This window comes from Hemicordylus capensis, chromosome 4 (assembly GCF_027244095.1).
Source record: "Hemicordylus capensis ecotype Gifberg chromosome 4, rHemCap1.1.pri, whole genome shotgun sequence".
In the NCBI taxonomy this organism is placed as follows: domain Eukaryota; kingdom Metazoa; phylum Chordata; class Lepidosauria; order Squamata; family Cordylidae; genus Hemicordylus; species Hemicordylus capensis.
This window is the reverse complement of record NC_069660.1, coordinates 272,781,020-272,803,862: the sequence shown is the minus strand read 5'-3', so window position 1 is coordinate 272,803,862 and position 22,843 is coordinate 272,781,020. Positions and strand designations below refer to the sequence as shown.

General features: G+C 40.1%; 1 protein-coding gene across 17 annotated transcripts in view; it reads right to left on the bottom strand.

The window, feature by feature from the left end:
* Nucleotides 1–22,843, bottom strand: part of ZFHX4 (zinc finger homeobox 4) — a 284,051-nt gene that overhangs the window by 5,987 nt on the left and 255,221 nt on the right. For 14 of the 17 annotated variants that reach the window (XM_053249343.1, XM_053249353.1, XM_053249338.1 and 11 more), the window contains 4 exons: nt 16,161–16,297; nt 14,979–15,179; nt 13,015–13,132; nt 6,449–11,830 (listed from right to left, as the gene is read on the bottom strand). In XM_053249343.1, coding sequence (XP_053105318.1) covers nt 6,449–11,830; nt 13,015–13,132; nt 14,979–15,179; nt 16,161–16,297 — 5,838 coding nt within the window. The remainder of the gene's footprint in view (nt 1–6,448; nt 11,831–13,014; nt 13,133–14,978; nt 15,180–16,160; nt 16,298–22,843) is intronic. The other 3 variants (XM_053249350.1, XM_053249355.1, XM_053249352.1) reach the window with 1 other exon arrangement.

Genomic DNA, 22,843 nt, shown 5'->3' with positions numbered 1-22,843 from the left:
AGAAGTTTATGCAAAACTATCTCAAAATTGTTTTAGATGGGATATAAAAACATCCTTAGAAAGTGTTGGAAGTATTAATATTTTGTTATTTCTGAAATATGCATGATCTAACAAGATATTCTAAACAATTTTTGGTTATTTTTTAAACAATTCAGAATGCATTGTGTACGTATATTAGTAAGCACTAATATCTTGATAGATGGTAACAGACTAAACAAAAAATTGTCACAATAGTTCTTAGGTTCAATAAATCAGAGATTAGGGATATGAATAAATAGCTGTATGAATAAAGAGAAGGCACATTCAGCATATGGAGAATCAGATATAAGGGAATAAAGAATAAAAGGAAGGAGTTAAATAAATTATTAATTGTGTCAAAGAGTGAAAGATTTTGGTTGTGTTCAGTTCAATGACCATTTTTTACCTTTTCTCACAGAGATTTTCACTGATTGTGGCATGAGAATAGGGAGTATCCTGCTTTGACCTGAGTTAAGCACATTCAATTTTATGGCATCGTGAGCTCATATTAAGACACCTGGTTTCAATAAGGACATGGAATGTGTGAAAAATTCTTGCATCCCTATAATTTACTTGAATTGGGTTTGGATTTCATTTGCTTTTATTCTGATGGATACTTTGGTAGGTTTATTGGCACAGCCATACAATTCCACTTAATTTGAAGCTCACAATCAGAGTCCCCCAAAGTCTTCTTTCTCTAATGTTGGCAAAGCTCCAGGTAGTTTTATTCTACTGTTTTAATTCCTAATGTTTCTCTGAATCCCTTGACATGGGGCCTTCTGGTCTGACTTGCTTCGTTGTATTTTGCTTGTAAGGGAGAGTGTCACCTCCACTTGATTTTTCATGAAACGTACCATGTTGAACTAGATTTGTGAATTTTCTGTACTGTGTTTCAATTCAATTTTGAAATGTTCAGCTAACTTTTCTAAGATTTTTTCTTATTATGGTGAGTCTGGAGCTAGCCATTTATTGGAACATTTAGCAAGGCATGTTAAAGTTGAAACATCATTAGAAATGAAACACTCTAAAAATGATTCTGTTAGGTGGCTTCCATATTAAAGAGAGACCTGGGGCAACTTAAAGACTAACAAATGGCATAAACTCTCATGGGCCAGAGTTCATCAGATGCATCAGTTAAATAGAGAGTCATCTGGCACCTGCAAAGCATTAAACACCTGCAAATGATGCTGCTGCTCACCTGTGCCTGCTTTTGGGTGATGCACATATGCCCCACTCAGTCTTAATAAAAGATGGTGGTAGGGGAAGTCACTGGCTGGATGTGTGCCTTTGGGAGTGGGATGTCAAAGCCATCAGGCTTCCCACCTGCCGAGCTTCCCACTTGTTGTTGTAAGGCATTTCTCCTTGCCATCCCAGGTAGGGATGGGCCCGGACCAGTCCGGAGGCCATTGTAAAGGCCTCCGGACCGGTCCGGACCTTGGTGGTTCGGTTCAGGGGTGGGGGGTAGCTTTAAGGGCGGTGGGAGGGTTTACTTACCCCTCCCGCTGCTTTCCTGCTCTGGCTCCGTAATCTTCAGAGTAATTGGGGCGGCAGGATACCTCCCTGCCGCCCCTCCCCCACCGCTGCTCTGCAAACCTCCCAGGAGTGCTTTTCGCGCGCACAGCAGAGATGTGAAGCATGCGCACAACGTGCGCGCACGCAAAGCACTCCTGGGAGGTTTGCAGAGCAGCAGCGGGGGAGTGGCGGCAGGGAGGTATCCTGCCGCCCCAATTACTCTGAAGATTACGGCGCCAGAGTGGGAAAGCGGCGGGAGGGGTAAGTAAACCCTCCCGCCCCTCTTAAAGCTAGCCCCCACCCCAGTGCCTGACCGCAGTGTGGCGGTTCCGTGCACACCCCTAATCCCAGGGAACAGGGTGGGTTTTAGCTGATCATATTTTTTGGTGGGGGGGGGGGTGAATAGGATTTTTGCCTCTTTGTCTGATTGGCTGGTGATGGAAATTCTTTTTGCCTACCTGTTATCTATAGTTAGGCTCACCATGGTCACAACAACAGGTACAGGGAAGGTCTGACAATACTAACATAAGAACATAAGAACAGCCCTGCTGGATCAGGCCCAAGGCCCCTCTAGTCCAGCAACCTGTTTCACACAGTGACCTACCAGATGCCGCTGGGAGCCTACAGGCAGGAGTTGAGGGCATGCCCTCTCTCCTACTGTTACTCCCCTGCAACTGGTACTCAGAGACATCCTGCCTTTGAGGCTGGAGGTGGCCTATAGTCCTCTGACTAGTAGCCATTGATAGACCTCTCATCCATGAAGTTATCCAAACCCCTCTTAAAGCCTTCCAGATGTGCTGCCGCCACATCTTGTGGCAGAGAATTCCACAAGTTGATTATGCGTTGTGTGAAAAAGTACTTCCGTTTGTTGGTCCTAGATTTCCTGGCAATCAATTTCATAGGATGACCCCTGGTTTAGTGTTATGTGAGAGGGAGAAGAATTTCTCTCTATCCACTTTCTCCACACCATGCATGATTTTATAGACCTCTATCATGTCTCCCCGCAGTCATATTTTTTCTAAACTAAAAAGCCCCAGGTATTGTAGCTTTGCCTCATAAGAAAGGTGTTCTAGGCTCTGGGTAGCTTAATGGTGAGAACCCTAAAGGCATGTTTGGCATAATAAGTCATAGTTGTTCCCTAGTTGTGACAGTGACTTCTCTTTGATGGGAGCATAGCCATCCTGAATGGCTTGACGGCAAGGTGGTGGGGATGCTTCTGACTGGTACCTTGATCTCATTCAGGGTCAGCTAGGACAGGCAGTGATCAGCCTTAGGGTTGTGACACTGCTCTGGCGGAGATGTCATCACTCGATAGGATTAGGGGAATAAATACTCTGTCTTGGCTCAGAGCCACTACCAGCTCTTGCACTGTAAAGGTAGTGAAAATCCAATCTCATTGTTAGGGCACTTCATTTGGCTGTCTGAACTCTGAATTAATGGAGCTGTAGAGGAAGAGGCCATGACTCAGTGGCAGAACATCTGCTTTGCATGCAGAAGATTCCAGGATGAATCCTTGGAATTTCCGGACAGGGCTGGGAAAGACTCCTGCCTTGGAGAGCCACTGCCAGCCAGTGTAGACAATACCAAGCTTGATGGACCAAGGATCTGACTTGGCAGCTTCTTATTTCTGTAATAAAGTTGTGGCCCTTTCCTTCCAGTATGCTGCCTTGTGTCCGTATTTGTGTAGGGGAACAACAGGTCCATACTAATGAAAACACCTATCCTAATTCTGCAAGCTTTTATGCAAATAACTAAATGCATGTAAGGGACATGCTCAAGGACAATTTCATGGATTCTAAGACTATTTGATCACAGTTGGGAAAAGGAAATATCAAGATTATATATTTCATTTTCATATATTTCAGAAGTGCATGTACCATGCTTTGAGCATATAGTGGTGGTGGTGGTGGGGGGACACCCGGAAATAGAAGCATTTTAAACATATTTTGCAACATTTTACAAGGTTAAAGAACTAAACTAGTTAGAAGATTATAACCAGGTTCAGTTCAGAGAGCTGAACTACAAGAAGATTCTGATTAAACATCTCTCTTTGCATCAAACACAGATGTGAACTGCTGCCGACAGCAAAACAAGGAGATGTTAAAAGTGGGTTAATAAGATATGAAGAATATGAGCACTGAGCATATATTAAAGAACTTTTGAGGAGGAGTACTTTTCACTAATGAAAGATTAATGTAATCTGCTCTTTTCCTTTCACTTTTACTATGCCAATAAGAGCCATTAGGAACATGTATTTTATGGACAATAAAGATAGGATGCAGCAGCTAGAGAATTAAAGATATGTCTTTACTTTGCATTTATACGGAAAGATTAGCCACATGAGGTGAAAGTGCAATATCTTAGCCATAACTGATATTTTAAAGACAATGCTGCTGAATTAATGACTTGGGGATCTGGTAACTCAAACACATGGTCAGTTATCTGGAAACAACCTCCATGCAGTGGGGTCTGGGCCTGCACATACAACTCAACATCTGCCTTGGCCACCTGATGCATATATTATGTCATTTCCAGATGGCCAGTGGTGTTAACTGACCCAATGACTATGGACATATTCTGTCTTAAACTTAAAAGTAGAATAATTTATAGTCTTTGGCCCCATTCCTGACAACCGAAAGATCAACAGATGCTGCATGCATGCTGCTGCACTCACATAAATACAGAACATAGTGGGTTTGGGGTGCAGAAGCCTCTAATAAAATGAATTATTTTGTAATTAAAATATAATTAAGTGGTGCAAACCTGAAAATGGGTTGTCAAAGTACTGCATGACCCTATCATTTCAATAGCAGTGAGGTGAGAGTGTCATCCTCTTGCTCCTGATAGCTGCTGGAGAGGCTTCATAATATCAGTCTGTTATGGAGAGATTCATGCTGAAACTATGCATGCCCACTATTCTGTTTGGGACACATTTCTTGACTGGAGGCTGTTTGGGCAGAAGCCAAGGGCTATAATTTGAGGGCAGGAGCAAAGGGCTATAACTCAAAGTTGACTGTGTTAAATCTTCTTCAGTAAGAGCTCATCTGGAGAGGTTAGGGCAACAACTTTCCCAGCATTTATCCTTTATTGAATATAGGAATATGTGCAGCAGGTGGCCAGGGCAGATGTGGAGCTGCATGTGCTGGCCCATTTGCTGGAAAGATGGGATTTGCTTTCCATCTTTCCAGCAAATCGGGGCATGAAGCAGGGCAGTAGCAGAAAATTAAAGCTGAAGTAGGACTCCTTAATGTGCAGATGTGGTCAGTTAGATGGGTATGGTTTTGGTGCACTTTGCAGGTCAACCTGGAATGTGTTGCTTCATGCAGGTTGCATTCTTTGCTAGGGATGTGCAAAACGTTCTGAACTCAAAACGTTCTGACTTGAAACAGGCCATTTCAAGTGTTTCAAGCTCGAAACAGAATGTCCTTCAAATGAAAGGCCTGTTTCGAGCTCAGAATGGAATGATCTCTTTCAGAGTTGGAATGTTCCGAGTGGCATTTTGGATGCCCGTTTTCCCCTTACTGACTGGTTTTGGCACTGGTTTCCAATTAACTTGTGATATCCTTTCTTTTTGGTTGGCACAGTGACTCCAGTGACTGTTGCTGGTGTCTATCTTGTGATTCTTTTTAGAATGTGAGCCCTTTGGGGACAGGGATCCATCTTATTTATTTATTATTTCTCTGTGTAAACCACCCTGAGCCATTTCTGGAAGGGCGGTATAGAAATCAATCAATCAATCAATCAATCAATCAATCAATCAATCAAACAATAATAATAATAATACAGATCAAGTAGATTTGTGTGATAACAAGCCAAGCAAGGAGATTGCAAGCCAATCAGAAGCCAGTGCAAAAACCAGTGAGCAAGGGAAAAACAGGCAGCCAAAATGGTGCTCGGATCAGCTTGGGACACTCAAAACGTCTTGTGCCAGCATGTGCAGGCGAGTCGGGGACTTCTGGCCATATCTGGCCAATGGGGGCAACGGGGAGGCAGGGAGGAATGTTGATGCCCCGATCAGCTTTCTTAGCAAAGGATGCCGGCGGGGGGAAAGAAACTGGAGGGGTAAGTGCACCCTCCCCCACTCTTAAAGCGGTACCCCTGCCACCTTCGAACCGCCCCGCCGTGGTTCCATGCACAACCCTATCTCAGACTTGTAACTTACACGTGCTTCTCAGTATGAACAAGATAATAAACGAAACCCAGAGTCACTTATTCTCTAAATTACACCTTGCTATTTACCGTTATTATTCAGCCATAAGCCTTACTGGTTTTAACAGGACTTATTTCTAAATAAGTGTTTTTAGGATTGCAGCCTTAGCTGGAGAGGCTGACTCTAGGAAGCAAGATGCTAGCAGGCTCTCATTATCATTTGAGTGGACCTTTGCCTTTGCTTCAGTTACTAAGGAGACTTCCAACTTCCTATTATGCATAAACCATTTTAAACCACTGTGAAGGTTCATAGAAAAGCTGTTAAATTATATAGATGCCCTGTACATAGACCCTGATAGTTGATAAAATGGGTTTTGGTTGAAATGCCCTGCCTGGATATTTTATTGTATACTGCCTTCAATTTCATATTTGCTAATCTGTTAAAGAATCTCTTTAATAAGCTGTTGCATACCTTTAAAATATTAACAATGAAACAGTACAAGTATATAAGTATCATAGTTAAGAATCTTATTTATATTTACATAAAATAGAAGTTTGCATTGCATTTCATTTTTCTTGTAAAAATGTTATTGATATTGCAAAGCGACTTGGTCTGTTAATATAAAATTCTATAAACAGTGATTTTTTAAAAAATACATAGTCAGAAACCTGATAGAAATATATTGACAAACATTTTGGCAAGACTAAAAAACAACTATTTATTTTGCCACAAAAACCAGCACAATTTCCCCTCTGCATATTTACTTACTGTTTGAACTTTGAGGAAATCCAGATAAGGAAGATGGACCATTCATTCCAGGCAGAAGAACTGGAGGAAGTCCAGGAAGTCCTGGGTAAGCTGCTGGCAAACTGATTCCATGAAGCGAGTTGCTGTCTATCATGCCTGGCTGCTGCACTGTTAAGCCTAGTACATCTGTAGCCTTCTTTATACGATCCAATTCTTGCTGTGCCATCAACTGTCTAACAGTTGTAGGAGCTAAGTAGTCTTTTTCCCGGTCCAGCTGACTTCCCACAGTTTCTCGCACTTTTGAAATATGTTGTTTGGAAAAGATATGGTCTCTTATGGACAAACGTGCAGAATACTTCACCCCACATAGAGAACATTCTGGTCTTGATCCATCTGTTGCGTTCTGATTTATTATGAATGGTTTCCCTATGTTAATTTTGAATTTCTTTTCTTTTGCTCGAGCATTCTGAAACCAAACCTGAACCACACGTTTGGGCAGGCCAATCTCATTCCCTAGCATTTCACATTCTTGCATGGTTGGTGTCCGATAGTCACTAAAGCAAGCCTTCAGGACTTTAAGCTGTAGGTTACTCATTTGTGTCCGAAATCGTTTGTGACCTGGCCGATCACTGCTTTTAGATTTAAAGGGGTTGTTGGCTCCAAATGGATTAGGTGAACTTGGATCAGCGATGCTTGATGTTTCACTGCGATCAGCATTATCATCAGGATCATCAGTAATGTAAACATTTTGGTCATGTTCACTGTCTTTGTCACTGAAATGTATTGACGGGCTAGTCAGGGAGAAGAGAAATTTGTCATCACTGTTCTCCACATTAGGCATGTTTGTATTTTTTGGCAAATTGTCATTCAGAATAGTTTTTGGCTCTTTAGGAGATGATGTGGATTTCACATCTCCTGAACTACCAGTCATACTTTCCATTTCATTATTTCCTTCATCTCCTGTTGTAGCATCACTAATTGCTGTATTAATTGATGAAGTTTCATCAAAGTCTGTTTTATTCTGATCATAGCCACCATCAACAGGAGCAGCATTCAGATTATCTATGTCTTCACTGCATTCTGCTTTGAAGGAAGAAGGACTTAAAAGATTCTTCGGTGACATTTCTGCAGTTTTACTAACAGGAGTTGAGACAGTAGAAGCCAATTCATTTTCACTCGATAAATCAATCTTTGTTAATGATAGTGATGGATAATCAAAACACATGTATTTTTGTGGGCTCTCCCCTCCATCTTCAGTGCCTATTAAAGGACTTGGTGGCAAACTATAACCTGTTTGTTTTCCTTCATTCCAGTGCCGAGAGCGAATGTGACTTTCTAAAGCAGACTTGGCTTTAAACAGTGCTCGGCAAAAAGGACATCTTTTATGAGACTGGGCTGGACCCACTGCACGGAATTGTCCTTTTCTTTCTCGAGCTCTTGTGTTCTGAAACCAGACTTGCACAACCCTCTTCTTGAGTCCCACTTCACGTGCAATATGATCAAGCATTTTTCTGGTAGGATTTGAATCTACAAGGTATTTCTCATAGAGTATTTCCAATTGTTCTGGAGTAATTGTAGTTCTTAATCGCTTATCCCGGTGTAGGTCTTCACTACTGTTTCCCCCTTCTTTTTCACTACAGTTATCTTCCTTATCGTCCAGTTTTCGTTTAAGTGAACCAGGAATTGAAGCAGTGTGGTGGGCTGTATGAGCTGAGCCTCCTTGTGGTGCCATCTGAGCTAAAGAACTGCTTAGCAACTGTCCAGTCATCAGAGGGTTATTTGGATCAAATATCATATAGGGCATATCCATGGGTCTTTCTAAAAACTGAGAATGAAGGAATTGGTTTTGGGCTGCTAAGAAATGCATGTGCTGGTGCTCTTGCCAAAGTTCTAGAGTGGGAAAGGCAATTGTACACTGGTCACATTGGTACTGTAATAACTGAGGAGGTAGACTATTCTGAAGAGGAGCAATTGGGATTGTTAAAGGGCTGGAAGGAACAGATGTTTGTGATGTAGAAGGTGGCCTGCCTCCTATTTGGGACTGTTTCTGTTGCAGTGTTTGAGAGGTTGAGGATTGTGGATCAGAGGAGGTTGTTGGTGCAGACTGCACTGATTTGGTGCTTTGGGATGAAGTCTCCACTTGCTTAGGTACGATGTCATTTTGCTTTGGCTTTTCTGTTGAGTCAGGTTTAGGAGAGTTTTTTTCAGGCTCGGGTTTGGGTGATGGCATTAAAGGAGTACTAGAACCAGAGCCAGAGCTTGCTGTTGTTGTTATAGCCATATTTTTCGATGAGTCAGTTGGACCAGAAAGTGTGAAGTTCCTGTAAAGTGTTTGATCTGTGGCATCCATGGAATCTTCTGTTTGGCTTTCATCTTGTGCATCATCATCTTCATCTTTATAACACAATTTTTTCTGATGTGTGATTAAGTCAAATATTCTAGGGAAAACTACACTGCACTTTTTACATTGATATTGCATGTTGCTAGTCCGAATGTATCTCTCATTGGTAAGCTCTCTCTTCTCATTATCTTTAGTTTCAGCTTGATTCTCATAACTTTTACGAGCCTTCTGCCGTGCATTTTGGAACCATACAACAATAACCCGAGTAGGCAGGTTAAGTACTGTTGAAAGTTGTTCAATTTCATCATCTTTTGGATAAGCATTTGTGTCAAAAAAATCTTGTAGAACTCTAAGCTGGTAATCAGTAAATCTAGTTCTAGATGATCGCTTGTTGAAAGCTGAATCAGATTTGTAATGTTCTAAAGAACTGGGCTGTGGTTCAATTCTTATATCTTCCAAAACTGTTATGGGGGGGTTGCTAAAATTGTATGGGGAATCCTTGTTTCTTTGTCGTTCCTTAAATAGAGTATTTCGAAACCAGTGTTTGATAACTTTTTGGGAAAGGCCAGATTTCTCAGCCATTTCTTGAATCTGTTCTTCACTTGGAGAATTGTTAATATCAAAATATGCTCGCAAGATTTTCAGCTGGTCATCTGTGATTCTTGTGCGTGGCCGCTTGAACTGAGAATGTCGTAGGAAATTGGGATCTAATCCTAGCTGTTGCTGACAAAGCTGAGTGAGATCTGCAGACAAAGCATCCATTGGTGGTAGTTGTAGGGCAAGCTGAGGAGGCAGTGCTGGGTGTTGCACTGGCTGCATCATAATTGGAGGGAAAAGGGGAAGATCCAATGAAACTGGTAGCTGCACAGGTGGTGGTGCTGAAGGTGGTGGTGGCGGCGGCGGTGGCGGAGGTGGTGGTGGAGGTGGTGGCGGAGGCGTTGGTGGTGGAGCTTGCAAAGGAGTGGGAGTCAAGCTTTGAATTTTTCCAGAGCTGGATGAAGAAGGTTGTGAAGGAGTTGCAGGTTGAGGTGGCAGTGGTGGTGGAGGTGGTGGCTCTGGAGAAGATGGCGAAATTGGATAAAGTTTGTCATAAGCTTCCCTGTATTGACGGGCAAACTTTTCCAGTGCACCATATGGAAAGAACTGGCCATGAACATGTTCTTGATGGCTCTTCAATATAAGGATGTTTGAAAATAATTTACTACATGCTGAACATTCCAATTTGTCTGTGTTTTCACAGTCACCAGTTTTGTTTTTTTTCTGTACCTTCTGCCTGTTCTCATTATACTGAATAACCAACTCAAAGCCAAAGTTTTCCAACAATGCCTTGGCTGCATTTCCTCTTGCCCCAGAAGCAATTCTAGGTGGTGGAATGGTTGGTTCTGAGGACTTCTGTTTCTTCATATCTTTGTTTTCTTTTATGTTTCCTTCACTATCACTTGTGAATTCTTGCTTTGGTTTTTCTTGTTTCTCAGAAATCTCATCTGATTCCTTATACGATGGTGTATCCTTCATCATCTGGCACTCTGCACTCACTACACTATTCTGCTCTGTTTTGACCATCTTACTAGTTTGCTGTTGTTTTTGCGACTGAAGTTGAGGTTGTGTGTTTTGATATTGTTGCGCTTGCTGCTGTAGTATCTGTAGCTGAGTTTGACCAACATGGTGTTGGGTTTGCATCTGCTGTTTTAGATCTTCTAGTAGTGATCCTGCCATACCTGCCATTCCAGGCATACCAAATGTAGCAGAACCAGGCAAACCCAGATCAGGACTTAAACTGAACTCTGTCCCAGGAATATAAAATGGAAAAAGAAACTGTGGCTGTTGAAATTGCAAAAGTGCCTCAGGTGTCATAGGAAAATGAGGCAAAAATGCTGGGTTTAGAAACTGGGGTTGGAAGAAAGCTGCTTGCTGTTGCAATTCATGCTGTAATTGCATTTGCAGTTGTGCTGGTGACTGGGGAGGAGGATGATGTGTAGGCTGAGCAGAAACTATATCAGAAACTTGTTTTTTATTTAATTCTTTGGCATCTATGTGGCTTTCCTTGCTGTTAACTGCTGGTAAACTTGTAGGATCTACCATGCCTTGGTTGGGGCTATTAACATTCCCTGCTATGCTATTTCCACTCATTGCATTCGTGCTTGGTTCTAATTTTGCAGCCCTTGCCTTAGTCTGATGAAGCACAGATCTCATATGGATTTCTAGTGTAGAACTTTGGCTGTAAGAAACATTACAAATGCTGCATTTGTAGGGTTTGTTATCAGTGCCGCTGTTAGCTTCTTGAGGGACAGGACTGGATGCTTCCTGCAACACTTTTTTGAGTTTATGTAAATGAGACACTGAATTATAATGGACCAAAAGAATGTTCTTTTGAGTGAAAGATTCTTTGCACACTGTACATTTATATGGGCGAGAAGGATCTAGAAATTTTTCCATAGTAAAATTTGGCCCTTTTCTAAAAGGTAAGGTCCGCTTTGGTTCTGAGCCCATTTCATCTGGAATGGAGCTACTATCACTTCCTACTGGGCTTGCTTTACCTTCCTGGTCCATCTCGTATTCTCTTTCTATATCCTGTTCTAGTGCATGTTCATCTTGTGCCATACTTTCACTTTCTGCCCAGAGTTCGCCATTTACAGGTAAAGATGCACACAACTGCTGAATTTCAGCTTCACTGAGTTCTGGGTGGCCTGCTTCCAAATGTTTTTTTAAAGCTTGGAATGTACGGAAGCTACGTTGGCAAAGGCTACACATAGTAGCAGCCCGAATAGCATGATACTGGGAATGTATTTGAAGTTTCTGCATAGTCTTAAAAGCCAAACTACAATGGTTACAACGATATTTATAGACATGGCGATCGGAAACAGAAAGCTGCTGCCTCTTCTGCTGCTCGTTCAATTGATCTGGCAGTGATTCAATGATCTTGATATCCTTACTGCTGTTTTTGTTCCATTCTGGCATTTCAGTAGATTCCTTTGGTGGCTTCTGCTCTTCTGTTTTAATTTCCATTCCAATTTTTGATTCTTCAATCCCAGGGGTAGTCTTCTCATCTGGAGAACTTTCACCTGGTTTAAAATGGGAGGGAGGAGTGTTATTTAGCCCCTGAAGTATTTGAATATGTAAATTAAATGAAATGATTTATCCTACATTCCCCAAAATAACTGGAGAGTTCTTTGGAATGAGCACCATATGTTTTAAAACAGTGACTACAGCTATCTTGAAAAAATATCGTGTGGTTTATATATGTACATTTTGGTATTTTAGGAATAAGAACACGTCAGACCATTATACAATCTAGCTCAATAATGTGAATGTTGGTTGTGGACCTTAAATAAATTCTAAAACCATAGAGCAGAAAACTTTCTTTGTTATACAAGAATCCTTTTCTTCTGGAAATTTAATCTGAGAGCTTGTTCATGTGAAACATGACTCCTACAATTAAATTACTGCTCCCTCTCCTGTTTCCCTTACAGAGGTTGCTTTATTTTAAAAAACTGAAATCACCTAGTCCCCCAGCCACCCCCCCTCACTGACAGAGAATCACCACCTGGCATAATGCATGCATGGGCAAGTGCAGAGGTTTGGTGGATCAGACACAATTTTCAAGTCATAACTTGCCTAACCTAACCTGGATATAATAGTGGATAAACTAGATATAACTAACCTAGTTATAATAGTGGTGTGGCCACCACTGAATGGGCGGCAGAAGACAAATGTCCCTCCTTGGCCGCTCATGACATACCCTCAGTTCCCCCAGAGCAACCAGGTGGCAAATGAACCACTCACCTACTGGGAGAGGTGTTGGGCGGTGCTTCCATGTTTCGAAGCTGGCCACAGCCCTTGTGCCAGTGTCAGAAGCATACGCTGCCTGTCAGATTCCTCTTTCCCAGATGATAAGTGGTTCCTTTGTGGATGCTTCCTTACTCTCCCTTGTTTAGAGTGCAAGAGAGAACAGAAGCACCCAACCAATGAAGGAACTGCTCACCGACTGGGAGAAGGTGAAAGGCAGTGCATGTGTTTCCTGATGCCAGCCATGCCCTCTACATCAATGTGGCTCTAATGCCAGTGTAAAGGATGTGGCCAGCATCACATGGAAGTGTCGCCCGTCACACTCTCTCTGAGGTAGGTGGGGGAAGGGGGGCATGTCCCAACCTTCCTACATCCCTGGGTTATTAGAATCATATTACCAGAAACTCATCCAAAAACACTAATACTCTGATTCTGCAAGCTCACTTTTCTGTTGTCATACCTGAGTACTTCCCAGATCCCTCAGCTGTTAGACTTGTAGAGATGTCACATTCAGATTTCTCTGAAGCAGCTGCTGGCAGTAGCATACTATTAGGCATCATCATATCTGGTACGGGAACCTGTAAAAATGATATTTATATACACCACATTCACCAACAAGGAACTATACTGTTTATTACATCATCGCATGCAGTCAAATGAAACAACCAATTGCTTAATTAATAGCATAATTATAATTAATATCATAATATCATAATTAAGCTCACACATGCAGGGGAAATTGACTCAGGATATTAACCCATATGTTTCTAACAAGAGAGATAAAGATAAAGTAGTACTGAAAGTTCCTAGTTTCATTTATCTGCCATGAACGATCTGCCACAAACTTTGCAATGGGTTAAGACAGCATAAATTGACTTCATCTGTGGGCTCTAGTAAAATCCAGGTCATACTTATCTCTTATATATAACTATCAATATAAAATAAACAATATATAATGAATATCATTAAAAATGAACATTTTTTTAAAAAATTGGGAGACTTCCCTCCACTCCCGATCAGATCAACTAACTACCTTTGGAGTTTGATCATAGTTTTTTTGTTTCTTGTTTTAACTAAAGTATGTTTTTAATAGGATATTCACCTCTCTGGCATAGTTTTTTTTAGTCTCACTTCAGACCTTATGTCAAGTTAGACTGCACATTTTAGGTTACATTCTACCCTTAAGGATTCATCATAAGGGTGTGCTCACATAAAGCTTCAAAGCATTTTTGAGTTTATCTTGCAATATCTGTGCCACATGGGCTTATTGTTAATACAGTAAAGAATATGGAAGAAAATGTGATTGTATGCTCTAGCCAAAGTTTAAGATCATATTACAGGTGGACCTTCCTATACGTGGACCCAACATCCGCCGTTTTGCATATGACTGTAAATTTAATAAAGTAAAGTATCTGTGGTCAGGTAATTAACACCTGACCTTGGCATACGCAAGGGGGGGAAAGGAAGGTAAAGGGTTAATCCCGTGTATCTGGGGGTGGCCGGAAATGACCTCAGAGGTCATTTCCCTCAGAGGCACCATTTTGAGTGTGGGAGCCATTTCATGGCTCATTTGTTTAAAAACAAACAAACCCAAACCCCACAATTTTCCGCGGAATTCCTGGGAGTTTGAGACTAGGTAGCGGGGGGTGGGGGTGCGCATCCTTGGACTCCCAAAGGCCCGTGGAACACAGTAGGGCACTTCATTTGGTCCTTTTCTAGGAACCAAACTCAAGTGGTCCCATAGACTCAATGCCTCATTATCTGCCGTTTTGTTACCTGCAGTGATATGCAGGAACAGAACCCCCACAGATAATGAGGTACAGCTGTAAAAGTAATAATAATAATAATAATAATAATTCATATTTATACTCTACATTTCTATCAAGGTAGTCAGGATTTTTTTAAAAACCTACAAGATTATGCAGTCTGTCCTACTACAGAGTACTCTCTATGTGGATTTCATGTCTAATGAGTGTAGTTCAGAGCTGAGAACATAAGATACTGTTCATATTTGTGTCTTCATCTCTTGGCAATTATGTATTACTTCTCATAAAATTAGAAACAAAAAGAGTACTTTTTTGCACTTTTTGCCTTTAGCACACATTTTTCAGTAAATTAAGACTAAACATTCCCCAATGGTGAAATATATTAGTTGATCCAGTTTAAAATGTGCATGGAGCCACAGAGGTGAGTGCCTTGATCTTGAAAGGTTGATTTTAATGAGAGCTTCAGATTCTTGTGTCTTTGAAAATTAGGGTTAAGTGAATAGGCCAAAAGGATGTGCCAAGTTATTGGCAGAACTAGGAAGAGATCTCAGGAGCCCAGGTTCCAAGTCTGTAGCTCTAGCTACAATGCCAAAATGCATTCAGTGTCATTCACAGTACATGTACATGTCAACTGAATATCAGCATTTTAAACACTCACTGTCATAAGCAGTTTCTCCACACAGTCAGGTGACACACTGTGCAAATGGGTCAAATGCAGTTGGAGATGCATTTTGTTGCTCAGGACATCCTGGCAGAGAGGACAGCTGATAACAGGCTGCATAGAGTGCTGTGACAGAACATGCATCTGGATACGATTTGGGTCTCTGCTATTGTAGTTGCAATAAGGACACTGGTAAAACTGAAAAACAGCAATTCATCCCATTAGACAAAGCTAATTTATTTACCTGAATAAAATGATATGTTTAAATTATATTAGTTCTACTTTTAAGAAAATATTTGGTCAATGATAATCCTGCTACTTCCAGCAAACCTCCTTGGATTACAGTGTTTTCCGTGAATTCCTCGCTACTCACTACCTTTGCTAATTCTGAGGCTCATAATTAATATGGGAAAGCAACTGCCCTAAAAACCAATCATAGCAGTCCATTCTGTGGTAGCAACAATGGGTTGAGCTGTCACATGACTCATGACATCTATTATACATCGTGCTATACTCTGAGTATATAAGCAAGCACAGCATGAAAAGCAAAATAGCACCTCAGGATAACTATGAGGTAAAATATCTTATAATTTCACCAAATGTTTGGGTTCCTAGAATTTTCTGTATTTGTTTTGGTCTGTCCTTCAATTTGATTTTCCAGGGCTTCTGCTAACTGGGCAAAGAGGCACCTTTTTAACGTGGTGATTCTCTTTATTTAGCAGGGGGAGAGTAAATGGCCCTATCCATCCCCAGCACAGTACTTCCATTACTGGTGCTGGTGTCTATCTTATGTTTCTTTTTAGATTGTAAGCCCTTGGGGACAGGGAGCCATCTTATTTATTTATTGTTTGTGGAATCTGCTGTATAAAAGCGGTATATAAATATTGGTTGTGGTTCTATGCACTTTGGTTGCCAAGCATCAATGTCCCCTCTGGATAGCACTTTGGTAATTAGTTCTGACTTAAATATTTGGTTCCTGTAATAAACTTGGGACTTCTTGTCTTCATGCAACAGTGATGAATTGAGAAAGAGGAACAAGAATTAAAAATTATAACTGGTCAGTGCTGACAGAGACAAGTTACATGGTAAGTTAGCACGATGGAGGAACTCTCAAAAAAATATTTCTTACATCAACAGATGAGTGCCACAAGGCAGCAAATATCTAATGATGCTCTTTACCTGTTCAAGACCAAACTTATTATCCTCAGCAAGTGTGGGCTTCTTGGGTGCACCATCTTCTTCTTTAGCTGGAAGTAGTGGTTGTTCCCCTGCTGAAATATTTACTTTTGGTTCCTTCTCTGGCGTGTTTATTCCTGCTTTCAAGACAACATGTAAGAATACATTATACATAGCCCCCACTGTTGCCAGGGTTACTCTAATTGTGACTAGGGTCCCTCACTGCAATTTTAGATATCGTAGGCTATTTATTAGAGTAAAACTATTTTTGAAACTGAACAGGTACAAAGGTGACAGCACACTTATCTCTGAAGCAGAACAGACTCTATAAATACATTAAAAATGTACTCTTCTCTCTTGTTTAGATAACCTTATGTTGCCTTAAAAGATTAATCAATAACTACCTCCCTCTAGTATCTCAGTCTGAATTATTATACCCCATTAAACAAAATCAGCTTTCACCCTCAATTCTTTTGTTCTCCAAAATAAATAATTTGCTAACACTTAATTAAACTGTTCTTTCTCTAAAATATTTAAGCAGCATATTTTTAAAAATAAGACTTCCTCTGTAACAAATTTAGTATCAGATTTAAATATCAAATTTATTAAATATATTAAAAAGAGAAAGAATGATTTATAAACAGAAATGTCATAATTATACAGAATGATCAGTCATTTTCTTTTGTAATGACTGTTTACCTTGTGGAGGGTATAATGGTACATTGTTCTTCAATAATAGCATTATTTTCTATAGAAAATGTTAACAGTATGTATTAAAAAATATATTTAATATTCAGCCGAAGCTAGCTGCAAATTATGGCCAGGTTTGCACACATCAAAGAGAAGAGTGCAATTCTAATTTCCCAGTCCATAAGAAAATTCTTTCCAGCGTCAATTTGCCAGATAATCTTTTCTGCTAGGCTGGATATTACAACAGCATTGGGTAGGCATGTCACATACATCTCACGACAAACACAAAACCTCATTTACCAACCATTCCAATCTCATCATAGCGTGGCATCATCTGACCTTTTTTCTGCTGTTTATTATGAGTATTTCTAATTTTAACTTTCAATTTTCACCATCTTCCAGTCAATTTGCAACTAAATTATTTCCAGGGTGAGGACACTATCACTGGACAACTGGGTGCAAATACATCTTGAAATGCAATGAAGCTAAACCATTGATTGCTATCAGACCCAACGCAAATATATTGTCCAGGGGTAATCTGACTGTATGTTGTGCATGAAGATCTATCTTGATTTTTTAAAAAAATCCACATAGAGTTCACAGAAATGAACACATTGCAGCTCATTGTACAATAACCTAGTTTTAATTTTAAAATAAGGTCATGGCTGTCACTGAAACAAAAGCATAAAAAAACTTGAATAGAATATTAGGAATGGGGCTGGTGAGAGAATGAAAAGAACAGCTAGTTTTAAGCATATAGTGTTACTTTTATATATTTTAAACATTTTCTTTGAAAAGTGTAAAATCATTCAAAGCAAACACATAAATTTTGAAAAATGAACGAGACAAATTCTGCAAGAGCCAGCAGCATTTTCATGCAAGTACTTTTCAAATACACAAAGTTATTTTATGAGAGATGCACTAAAATTCATGGATGTACAAGTTGCAATGTATAATATTCCTATCAACCTGGTTGGCTTTAAGAGGGGTTTGGATAACTTCATGAAGAGTTAATCTTGGGTAACCTCCTTGGAGAGGTCTATCAGTGGCTACTAGTCTGAGGGCTGTAGGCCACCTCCAGCCTCAGAGGCAGGATATCTCTGAATACCAGTTGCAGGGGAGTAACAGCAGGAGCTCCTGCCTGTGGGAATCCCAGCGGCATCAGGTGGGCCACTGTGTGAAACAGGATGCTGGACTAGATGGGCCTTGGGCCTGATCCAGCAGGGCTGTTCTTATGTTAATTTATTAAACTTAAAGACAAACATGCTAGAATAGGAAGTAGAAGTGTATACTGGACATTAAAAACACACACACTGGAATTACTGAGTGAATAATATGGACATAAACTGTAAGCAAATAGGCAGGGCCTTGTCTTGATTTTATTTCTTTTGTAAAAATTATTTTGCCTAGAATTTTAAGGTTCTTTAATCAGCCACCACCACCACCACTTTCAAATAAAAATGACATTCATGCTGTTTGCTGTCCCAATCACTTTGTTAAGGACAGATTTACAAAAATAAAGCATTAGCCTCATTGAAGGACAACATTAAATGGTGCATAAAATATAGAGCCAAATTTCTGCAAACAATAAATGCAGGCCAAGAAGAAAGTGACCTTGATTTACCACTACTACCTTAAGTGGCGCAGTGGTGAAATGCTTGACTAACAAGCAGAATGTTGCTGGTTCAAATCCCCACTGGTATGTTTCCCAGACTATGGGAAACACCTATATCAGGCAGCAGTGATATAGGAAGATGCTGAAAGGCATCATCTCATACTGTGTGGGAGGAGGCAATGGGAAACCCCACCTGTATTCTACCAAAAGAAAACCACAGGGCTCTGTGGGTGCCAGGAGTCAAAATCAACTAGACAGCACACTTTACTTTTACTTTATCTGTATTAGTGCTGGAGAAGACTTTAGATATGGATAGCTAGGAAAAGACATGGATAGCTAGGAAAACAACCAAATGGATCATAGAACATATCAATCCAGAATTTTCACTTGAGGCACAAATGACCAGGCTCAAACTATCATACTTTGGGCACATTATACGAAGACCCAGCTCCCTTGAGAAGTACATAATACAGGGGAAAATTGAAGGAAAGAGAAGAAGAGGACAACCAGCAGCAAGGTCGATGGGCTCGATTATGACAGCAATGAATGCACCACTGAGAGACCTAAAAGGCCAAGCTGAAGACAGATCATCCTGGAAATAATCTATTTATGTGGTCGCTGAGAGTTGGCACTGACTTGACGGCATTTAATCAATCAATCTGTAGGATGATGGGTTTCAAACATTGGTTTGGTGGGTCATCCATACTACCTTTGGTTTGAGTCTCATATATCAAGAGCTATAGAGAACAGAGGAACAGAACAAAATATGCTGATGCATGCCTCAGTGAAATGAAGTTCTAGTTCTACCAGAGGCTATCACTAGCTCTGGGGATGGGCAGTCCATCTCAACTTCCCCTTCCATAATTCTGTCCTATCCTTTGCTTCTGACTCCATCACTACCTGCTATATTTAAAAAACTAAACCCTATAAAATATTGTATATTCTTAGGTAAAGATAATCTTAATAATTTAGGGTAGCAGAGTGGAACATAGCACTATCAGGTGCCTTTCAGATATATACTTTCCTGAAAAAATGAAAGCAAGTTCATTAACAATAGTGTCAATTCATGCAGTCTTATCCCCTTCCCCACCAGCTTTCTAATCAATTAATATGAGTAATTCATCCAGAATTTGTTAACATAATCAACTCATCCATTCTTTTCATGCCACTGAAAAAGGATGTAAAAAGGCATTTTATGTGGCAGCCACATAATTGTGGAGACTTGTGTCAAACTGCAACCTTGGTGGTTGGTTAGAACTGAATTAAAAAAGATTTCAGATATCAGTTTAAAATTTTAAAATATATTTCTGACTAATTGTTTTAAGGTCTAGGTTCACACAAACCTTAACATGCTCAGAATAGCTGCTTCAGGGAGAAATAAGGTGTCTGGCAAGAGACTTCACTGCCCATAGCTTATCTTCACAATCTGAAAGGAAGCAGTAGTCAACACTGGCTACTGTCATGTTGGCTAGAGCTTATGCCATGTAATATTACATAAAGAGCACGAGCCAATGAAGTGAATTGTCCCGTGTGACCAGAAAAAGTGTTTGAACATGCATCTATTGACATACAGGAAGAATGGGAATTCTTAAAATCTGGACCTGTGTCCATCTGGAGCTTGAACAAGTGGCTGTACCCAGAGCAGGAGACATTTACACACACACACACACACACACACACACACACACACACACACACACACCCCACAGGGGGGAGGAGACATTAACCAAGCGCCTTCACAAGGCATTCACATGGCAGCACTGGTGAGATTTAGATGTTGATTAAATGGTCAGTGAATGTGCTCTGACCGCACATTCTTTTCTGCTGCAATTACTGCAGTGCTTCCAAACAAACATGCTTTGAACTGACCAATATACATGGCATGCTGGGGCTATAATACCAGCAGTATAGGCCTTGCCATCTACACAGCTCAAGGAATGACATAACTGAGGATTCTTCATACCACATTATGCCTACTTGTTCAGATAATTAACCCACATTTCTTATTTGTCATAAAAACCTCTTACATGGAGCAGGAGGAATTCTGCAGAAAAGATTTTCCAGAAATGTCTAAATGTTGGCTTATACATACAATGCCTTTTCAGTGAGTTTCTCTGAACAGGATACAATACGATGAATATTTATATACCGCTTTTCAACAAACATCCCCAAAGTGTTTTACATAGATAGATAGATAGATAGATAGATAGATAGGCTCCCTGTTCCCAAAGGACTCACAGTCTTAAAAAAAAGAAACATAAACACCAGCAGCCGCCACTGGAAGGATGCTGTGCTGGGGTTGGATAGGGCCAATTGCTCTCCCCCTGCTAAATAAAAGAGAATCACTACTTTAAAAGGTTCCTCTTGCTCAGTTAAATTGTCAGTTGTCTTCAATATATTCCCTAAAATAAGAGCAATGGTGCTGGTCAGGCCTATTTGTCTCCTGAGAGACAGTTCCATTGGCCACTGAGATCATATCTGAAGAGCATGATATACTTTTGTAAATTTCTCACGCCAAATTCTCTCTCTCATACCAAGCAGTCCCAAAGGCACAAACTAATTTTGGATTCTTAGGATTATTGAAATTTGCAATATTGACACTTGTACTGTCTCAAGTCAAACCCTAGAACCTCAATAGAACTGTTTACAAAATCCCATTCCACACATTCAGTGGCTGACATCCTGACTAAGAAAGCCCTTGCATTTCCAGCGGCTGCAGAGGCATTGAAGAGAGCTCTAAACACTGACTTGTTTGGCCTGCCCTGCCAAAGTTTTCAAAGTATTTAAAGTATTTTTAATTGGTTTAAATGGCTCTGAACTGTTTTAAATTTGTTTTTAATATTGTTTTAACTTGTTTGTTTTAAATAGTGTTTGTTCTTGTATTTTACTTGTTGTGCACCACCCAGAGCCTTTGAATCGGGTGGTATAGAAATGTAATAAATAAAATAAGTAAATAATAATTATTATGTAAGCCATTGTGCAGCTCGCCTTCTCCCCTTGCACGTGCCCCTGAAGCCCCTACAAGCACAAGCTCTTCATTAGTCAGGATGTCAGTCACTGAGGTCATTAACACAATCAAAAACTGTGTTCTACCTGGGGTCGGGAGCTGTGTGTGCTCCCAATTTTTGGTTTTGTGGAAGTAAGGTAAGAGAAAAACCTGGGTAGCTTTTCCTTTAGCTTGTTTCCACACAATCACTTCTACTCAGGTTTTCCTCCTACCTTGCTTCCACACAACTGAAAATTAAGAGCACACACAACTCCCAAACCTGGGTAGAACAGAATTTTTGATTGTGTGAATGACCTCACTATTGTATTTGCCCTCCCTGTTTCATATATAAACATATATAAAATTTTAAATTTTAATGTGTTTTTATCTATTTTATTTTAATTTTATCTTTTTATGTATTTTAAATGTTTTATATTTTATTTTATATTTTAATTCTGTAAACCGCCTAGAGATTTTGATATTAGGTGGTATATAAATTCAATGAATGAATGAATGTAGTAAGACACAAACTGAATGATTTAGTACAGTGTTGCTGCCTTGCTTTTCCAGCATACTTCAATAAATCAGCTCATATTTTGGGGTCTGATAAGTAAATACAGAAGATAGCCAAATTTACAGTAAGTAAGAGAATACTATCTTGTATTCTGAAATATTACATTTACCCCAACAGAAACTGTAATAAATCATTCAGTTTGTGTTCTCCTACATATATGAAACACGGAGGACAAATACAATAGTGAGGTCATTCACACAATCAAAAACTGTGTTCTGCCTGGGTTTCGGAGCTGTATGTGCTCTTACTACCCATCTCTACACCTTTTACTGTTCAAGGAAATATTATATTTAGCACAAACTTGCTAAATCTATAACTTTGGGCCATTACTACTTTTAGGACTAATTCTCATCCCTATGATCCTGACCACTTTTGAACCTTATCTGTCTATTGGTAATTTGCTTCCATCTATTTAGTGAAATTTCAAGTGCTTACAAGTGTTTATTTCAACAGAAAGCTCCCATGATGGATGGCAACAACAAGGAAGAGAAAGTGAATGCCAAGGAGTGCAATTTGTGTGTGTGTGCGCGCGTATTTCTTTAATTGACTTAAATGTATTAAAAGGGGGGGGGTGTCACCATCATTGTCCTTTGCTTTCATAGGGGATAGGCCACCTGTGTATGTTTTTATCATAATACATGCATTGGGAAACCAATCTTGATGTCAATTTTTGGACATTTCATTCATTAGAAAAACACACCGCACAGCCATTCCCCTAAATCTTTAAAGAAATTAAATCTATGGCTGTAATTGTAAGCACACTTTCCGGAGAACAGATTCCATAGCACCCAGTGGGCTTACTATTGAGTAAACATGAATAG